The sequence below is a fragment of the Cinclus cinclus genome, chromosome 3, assembly GCF_963662255.1.
Source record: "Cinclus cinclus chromosome 3, bCinCin1.1, whole genome shotgun sequence".
NCBI lineage: Eukaryota > Metazoa > Chordata > Aves > Passeriformes > Cinclidae > Cinclus > Cinclus cinclus.
In genome coordinates this window covers 3,581,662-3,589,552 of record NC_085048.1, presented here as the reverse complement: position 1 = coordinate 3,589,552, position 7,891 = coordinate 3,581,662, and the positions used below count along the sequence as shown (strand labels likewise).

The following is a 7,891-nucleotide window of genomic DNA, read 5'->3' as shown; positions in this document are numbered from 1 at the left end:
ATGTCCTTATTCTTCTACAGTCAATAATGATCACAGTGAGAGACCAAAGAGAGTAGAGCTCCTCTTCCACCCGTGCACAGCTCTTATCACTAGGAGGTTCAACAGGTAAAGATTGCTCCTCCTTGTTTTCAAGAGTTTCAGTGCAAATTTCTGCTAATTTGATGCTCTTAAATGATTGTAATTGGAGAGAGGGGGGTGGAATTGCTGCAAAACCCTCTCCAAAATAAAAGCTTCCAGTCCAGCACTGCTCTCCATCTCAGTTTCATGTTAGTTTGCAAAATCTGAGCAGCAGTGTCTTGGCAACCTGTGAGTAAAACCCTGTGAGTAAAAAGGAAGTTTGAGACTGGATTTTTACAGATAATCATGCTAATCATTGCCACTTATCAAAGCAATCTGGATAGAAAACAGATGCTTATAAAAGATGCTGCAGATTCAGCGGTAACAAGGCCAAGAACAAAAGTTTCAGAAGTCTGAAACAAAAAGCCACCATGAAAAATTATGGGGTAACTTAGAGAGGAGATAAACCATCTCTATTCATTTACCAGAACTGGGAACCTCAACCATTACACAGACATATTGTGCTTACTAAGAATGCAGATAAAACAGAAATGTGATGGTTTGTACTGATTTTACTCACTCATAGAAAAATGCCCAGAAAACAGTATTTTGTCAGTCTATGAGCCCCAAAGAGCATCAAACATATTTTTAATATTTTGTTGAACTTATAGAAAAAGATAGAAAAGTTGAGATGCTTTTCTGAAGGAAGAATAAATAAACAGCAATAAAAATAAAAGCAAGAAGAGATTTCTCTGAAGACCCGAGCACCTGAGCCTGCTGCCCCTATCTATCTCTGGAAGAATGGGGAATAATTAGAAAATATGAAAAATGTTTCTAATCCTAGAACATCCTAAGTTGGAAGGGACCCACAAGGACCACCGAAGTCCAGCTCCTAGAACTCCTCTTTGTGAGCAGCAAATGCAGAAAGTGTAGTTTGTGTCTGGTGCTGAGCCTGGCTGGCATCTCCTCAGCTCCTGACAGCCAGCACCAGCACATGCCCCCTCCCCACCAACAGCTCTGGCTCTGCCAGGTGGTACCAGACAATCACAGACATTTTAAGCAGGTTTGGGATTTTTTTTTTTTTTTTTTTTTTTTTGTCACTGCCTTTCAAGAGTGCTGCAGAAGATGCAGAATCAGCCCATTCATTCGTCTTGAGCATAAGGTTAAAAATAATGTCAAAAAAAGGAAAAGGGAGAAGGAGATGGAGACAAAAGGAGATTGTGGAATTATAGAACGGTTTGGGTTGGATAAGACTTTAAAGATCATCCAGTTCCACTCCCTGTTATGGGCGAGGGCACCTTCTGCTGTCCCAGGTTGCTTGAAGCCCCATCCAACCTGGCCTTGGACACTTCCAGGGATCCAGGGACAGCTTCTCTCTGCCACTGCCTCACCACCCTCAAAGGGAAGGTCAAGGAAAGTCTCCTGTTTTGGAGTTGATGGTGACATGGGAACAGGTTTCTGCTCCTGTCTCTTGGGCCATCCCCAGAACCTGCAAATGATGCAGAAACTCATCCTATAATCTGATCCCCATCATGTTGGCACCAACCCACAGATCTCCACAGGACTGACCAGAAAATTGCTCTTCCAGAGAATTTCTGGACTGATCAGAATATTGCTCGTGGCCTTAAAATTTTCCCTGTAATATCAAACTCCCAGAAAACCATGTTGGCTTTCCAGCCACTAACCCTCTGGTTTACCAAACCGATAATTCTTGGGTTTCTTTCAACCTTTTAGCTTGCAACCTTTGCATTCTTTACATACTTAATTTTGTAACACTTTCCAAAGCAGTGGGGTTTTTTGGAATAGTGGCCTGCAGTTCCCTTTGATCACTCCCAGGAACACCTGCCTGTGGTCAGGGATCCAAAAAGGCCTGGGAAGAAGCATCCATCTGTTCTGGTGTCACTGCTGTGGCCCCCAGCCCATGGTAATGCAGGGGGCTCTGCACTGTGCCCTATCCAGCATCCCATGGGAGCTACTACACCAGGATCAGCTGCCAGATCACACAGCCAAGGGGAACAGTGAGAGAAAAAAAAAAAAGAAAAAAAAAAAAAAAAAGAGGTTAGGAATAGGAAATCAGAAGAGAAAAGGAATAGGGAAGGCCACAAGGCTCAGATACCAACCTGTGACTGGAGGCTGCTTAGCCCAGCAGGCTACAAGAAGGTCCTGTGGCACTGCTGCTACGCCTCCAGCAGTGTCTTCTCCTCCTGCTAAAACAATCCAGTCCCTGGGGGCTGCTCCAAGCCCCATTTCAGACTCAGAGATGCCCAGCTGAGCACCCAGGGTTTGGGTTCACTACTGCAAAGGGAGCAAACCAAGCAAAGCTTTTAGCAAAGCTTGTGAATTGCACTTGCTCTCAGTGCTGATATGAATGTGCTGTTTATAAGAAGCATAAATTTATTTGCCGTGTTCTCTGATTCATAGAATCACAGGGTGGTTTATGTTGGAAGGAGCCCTTAAAGATCATCTAGTTCCAACCCCCAAATTAATATGTTGCTGGCAGCAAAGACCAGCACCCAAAAAACAACCAGGCTTGTATTTACAAGCTGCTGCACTCTAAGAATGATGCCATTAGGAGGAAACAAACCCCACATACAAGCAACGCCCCCCTGAGTGGTGTGTGGTTTGCAGTTGAGAGCTCTGCCTGCAAAACCTCATGACCCATGGGTGAAACTTCCTTAATTAGCCATCTATGTATTTTCCTAATTAGCTACTTCATTATCCATCCAGTTAGAACCACTCTTGGGCTCAGCTGGTGGGTGTTAAGGAGCATCAGCACAGGATGTTGCCATGAACCCAGTGTCACAGTAATTATGACTGAGAGGAGAGATGTATGGTAATTTTCTGCCTGCAAAACAAGTGAGGGCAGCCCCAGTTGGCAGGTTTGTGGAGAGAAGTAGGTCAGGAGTAAGAAGCAGGTTGCGATTTCCTGGTCAGCGGTTACTGAAGGAGGAGGGCAGGAGACGCCTCCAGGGCTGGCTCTGCACTACATGAAGAGCTCAGAGGTCATAACGAAACAGCTGCTGCCACAAAAGGGGTGCAGATACTCGTAACTGGATGAGAAGGGTACCCACGGATTGTTGAGGTGGCTCCCAGTGACCCACGGGGCACAGAACACACCCAACTCAACAAAAAAGTACCAGAGGAGTCATCACAGAATCATGGAATGGTTTGGGTTAGAAGGGAACTCAAAGACCATCTCATTCCACCTCCTGTCATGGGCACAGACATTTTCCACTCTCCCAGGTGGTCCAAAGCCCCATCCAACCTGGCCTTGAGTCATTTAGACCCAACAAGTTGCCTGGCCCACCCTGGGGAGGAAACCCAGGGTCTATCTGCACAAGGTGGATCTGATTTAAAGTGTTTTCTGTGCAGTCAGAATGAAATACTAGAATGCTAGCATAGTTTGTCCTGATTTAAATGAAAAAGGAAGTACAGGCTTAAAACCTCCTGCAACAGAATCAAAAGTCAGAGGTCTGAAAGCCTGGCTCAGCTGTGGATGAAAGAAGAGCAATGTCAAGAAAAATAAATATGGCAGTAATTTGATAAAATAGTAGATACTTATAGGGTCATGAAATATCCTCAGGGACACACCAGGATCACCCAGTCCAACTCCTGAACAGTGAGCTGTGCCAGGCTGTGCTCCTCGTGCAGCTCGGGGAGGGAAAGGGCAATTCCTCATTTCCCAAGGCAGGATACCTCAGCCCAGCAGGAAACCACACCCTGCAGGTACAATTCCTGGTTCCTTGATGTGAGGCATCCTCACCCACCACTTTAATCCCAGCACTGTGAATTACCTGGCTGAGGAGCAGCGAGATGAAACCATCTGACACCTCCCTGCATTCCCGCTCAGCCAACCATTCAGCTGGGGCAGGAGAAGGCTGTTTATGGGGATGAAAGCTTGCCTGGAAGAGGACAGAACAGACTTTTCCCAGCTCTAATGAACCATCCCAAATTCTAGCTGCAGCCCTGGAATGTGACATCTCCTGTCTCTTTTCCCACCATCCCTAGAGACCATCCCAGAGGACTAAAAAACCTCATTTCAGTGCCACCACTGCCTGCAGAACCTCCCTTCACTCCTATCAGCCTCTTCTTTGCATCTTTTCATCTTTTTAGGATGCAAGTTCTCTTCTGCTGCCTCTTACTCATCTCACTGCAAAGGAAAATGCCCGATCTGTGCTGAAATCTCTCAGTGCTAATGCAGAACAAACCCATTCTGTGTCTGTTGTCATTCTGAACCACCATGAAAAAACATTTTTAAAAATAAAATATTATTTTTATTTGGCAGATAAGTTATTGAATAAATACAGATTAGATTTATCAAAATTTTTATACTCTGAGCACACACAGAGCCATAAATATAGCCATAAATAGAATACATAAATAGAAATATAGATATCTTACCATTTTAGCACTCAACATGTGGAATCAATCACCTCCTAAAATGTTTTGCAATAAATCAATTGCAGCAGTGACATAAACCCAGACAACCAGGTGGCCTGGTGGCACCAGTGTGTGACTGACACCAGTACTATCCCAGTGAGCAGGGATGGCCAGAGAAGGGAAATGGGATAGAGATGAAGAAGGGAAGGAAAAGGTGCAGGATGAGGAAATTTTTGTGGCAGTGCTGGTGGGCATGTATTCAATTAGGGCAATTTACTGCCAAGGACAACTTTGGAAACTGTAATTAATTTGATTCGCCAAACAGACGTAAACCACAATGAAAAATACATTTTTAAAAAGCACTGCTCTCCCCTCTCACTGCTTGGGGCCACAAACAAAACTCTTCCTCCCCTCCATCACCAGGTACTAGTTATTCCCATCCTAAAATCCATAAATGAACAACAGCAAGAACCATGAATTTCAGGAGATGATTTGCTCAGATTTGGAAGGGTGACGATGTCATGAATTCCTGGGACGCGAGGCGGGCGGCTGTGGGATCTCACCGGAGGGATTTTTATAGGAAACGCTTCCCAGTGTTGCCTGCCCTCATGGCTGCTGCTAGGACTGGTGCTGGATGACAGGAGTGACACAGGTACAGCCCACGGTGACGAGCCTCTTCTCCAGGCGGTAGGAGGGGACGCAGCCGCTCCGCTCCCGCCGCAGCACCAGGATCTCCTGCCGGATGGGCACCGAGTTGAGGCTGTGGTCCTCCTGCCCCTGGGGGCTCACACAGCCCGACAGGCGGCACTGGGCGTCGGCAATCACCCGAGGGAAGCGTGTGGGATCCTCGTCCAGCCTGGGGACGGGGACACAAAACTGATTTAGGCGCTTGGATGTCATGGTTTGGCAGGATCGTCTTGTTTGTATGGCCAACATCCTATTTACCTGTGCATTCTCACTGTGAGACACAAAGGATTTCCTTATCCTCAACGTTCCCACAGTGATTTCCTAGACATGGAATCAGCATTGATCCCATTGATTGTAATATTGCTGTATCATTCTTTAGGAGCTGATGAATGGAGTGGAGTTAATGGAGTGGGTTAAATAATGCAGAACTCACAATGGGCCTATTAATTTTTTTGTTTGGTTTTAATTTTGGCATTTGGATGTTTCTTTCTGCTAGGAAAATGTGAATTGTCAATGTATTCACATCATTCTAGAGGAATAATGAATTTCATCATTATTTCAACACCATGCAGCACTACAGGCTTGGGGCAGAGAGGTGAGGAAGCTGCTCAGAGGAGCTGGGGAAGGGTCTGGAGCACCAGGAGATGCTGAGGGAGCTGAGAAAGGGGCTCATCCTGGAGAAAAGGAGGCTCAGGGGGATGTTCTGGCTCTGCACAACTCCTTGACAGGAGGGGACAGCCAGGAGGGATCAGGCTCTGCTCCCAGGGAACCAGAGGAAACAGCCTCAAGTTGCTCCAGGGGATGTTTAGATTGGATATTAAGAAAAATTTCTTCCCTGAAAGGGCTGTTAAGGCCTGGCACAGCTGCCCAGGGAGGTGGTGGAGTCCCCATCCCTGGAGGGCTTTAAAAGCCATGTGCATGTGGCACTTGGGGACATGGGTCAGTTGTGGCATTGGCAGTGCTGGGGGAACAGTTGGACTCAAAGACCTCAGAGGGCTTTTCCAACCTAAATGATTCTGTGATTGATGAAGACTGACAAGATGATTAGAAACCATTGCACTGATATCCCCTCACACCACAAACAGTTCCTCTTGAAGAAATCTCACCCAACATCAGAGCGTCAGAGTGTGTCAAGAACTGTTTGCAATATTCAAGGGACTCTGGGCATATACTGAGGATGAACCACAGTCACCACAAAACACCATCAGTGACACAGCCCTCACAATTTAGATAAAACTGAACAGTTACCTGTAATCCCAAGGAGCGAGAGACCGGTTCCTGATGTCATGGACCACCCCAAAGGCACGATCTGAATTGCTGATCCGAACGTCAACTTTCACCGTCGTGGGGAATTTGGGATCCTTTTGGTTCAGGCAACCTTCCCTCAGCCTTGCAGAGGCACCAGCCTCTCTGTGAGGTAAGCTCCTCACAGTGAGAGCTAAAACCAGCACCAAAACCAGTGATCTGAACTGGGAGAGACAAAGGCGTGGTTAGTTCTGCCCAGTCAGGAAAGAGAGAGCACAAAGAGCCAAGTCTTGGTTAGACTGGACTGTCACTGGACCATCTTCATACCAATATTTGTGTGAAATGGGCAAGACGAGCAAATAGCAAAACGATGTTAGTAAAGCACATCATAACTGATGCTAAGCTCTGTTTTAAATTCCGGTTCATAGTTTATTCTGCAGCAACGAGAGCATCTGTCCAACAAGCTACGAGAATCCTACTCTGCAGTCACACAGCACCATCTTTCCATCTAAAAATTGGGATAAGGATTCAACTGACCCTGTGCCTAAGCTTAAAACCTTGCCCAGCTACGGCTTTCTCAGGACAGTAACAACTGGCCACGCACCTGCTGGAAATACCCCTTTTCCCAAGAAAATCTGGGAAATTCTTGGGCCATTTCCAGTAAGCAGACATTCAGAAAATAAGAGAACCATGGAATATCCTAAACTGAAAGGGAACCACTAGGATCATTAAGTCCGGATCCTAAAAAGAAGACAGAATAAATGCAGGGTTTTTAAGAAAATCACAGGAGCTGACAATGCTGCAAATGCTACCCAGGTTGAAGTTCAAATGCATAGGTATCCACAGTGAAATTTCAGCAATTTTGATAACATTTCTGCAAAAGGGACTCTGCCAATCCCACACCAGAAGAGCTGATGAGTAAGAGATAAATAAATAATGGGTAGTCCACCACAACCTTATCACTCAATGACCAAGCAGCTGCATCAGACACACCCAGCACCCATTCAGCTCCCAGCAAGACTAAAAGGGTTTTCTGCACAAATCAAATCAGGGGATTTGCACTCTGCTTTCTCTCTTGCAGCAAATATATCTTTTCCTTTACTGGAAATATAAGTACTTACCCTAGTAGAGCTGGTGAAAGCCATGGCAACTTCCCCGCTGCTTTGGGCGGCTGTTAGGGCGACAGGACAAGAGAATTCTCCTTCTCTGAGACCCTTTCAACCCTGCTTGTGTCTCAAAGCCAGTTGTGCTCTCCATTTTATAGCCAAGCTGAGGCACTGCCATCCTTTCCATTGCAGCACAGCTGGCTTACCTGACCCGAGGTTAGGAGCTGACACTGCAATTTTTACCCCACTTCCTCCCATCTACGTCCAAAAAACGGAAGGGCAGATACTACTACCAGCATCCCAAATCAGCCAATGCCATTTATTCAGGCAGATCGAGAGATAAGAGGGGGGAAAAAAAAAGAGAGAAAAAAACCCCAAAACTGTTCAGGCAAGTGGTTTGTTTTCTTACTCCTTCC

The 7,891-nt window shown here is 46.0% G+C and overlaps 1 protein-coding gene across 1 annotated transcript; it reads right to left on the bottom strand.

Annotated features, from left to right (window-relative positions):
• Nucleotides 1-5,055: 5,055 nt before the first annotated feature.
• On the bottom strand, nt 5,056-7,514 carry LOC134041569 (interleukin-17F-like). Its single transcript, XM_062488409.1, has 3 exons — nt 7,491-7,514; nt 6,373-6,593; nt 5,056-5,293 (listed from the first exon to the last, which is right to left on the bottom strand). The coding sequence occupies exons 1-3, from the start codon at nt 7,512-7,514 to the stop codon at nt 5,056-5,058; spliced, it is 483 nt and encodes a 160-aa protein (XP_062344393.1).
• Between the last annotated feature and the right edge of the window lie 377 nt (nt 7,515-7,891).

What these genes read in the sequence shown, in the direction of transcription:
- LOC134041569 (XM_062488409.1), bottom strand. Translation starts at nt 7,514, where the DNA reads ATGGCTTTCACCAGCTCTACTAGG. An exon ending in CTTTCACCAGCTCTACTAGG is followed by an intron (nt 6,594 to 7,490) that starts GTAAGTACTTAT and finishes TGTCTCTCCCAG; the next exon opens with TTCAGATCACTGGTTTTGGT. An exon ending in CTCGCTCCTTGGGATTACAG is followed by an intron (nt 5,294 to 6,372) that starts GTAACTGTTCAG and finishes CCCCGTCCCCAG; the next exon opens with GCTGGACGAGGATCCCACAC.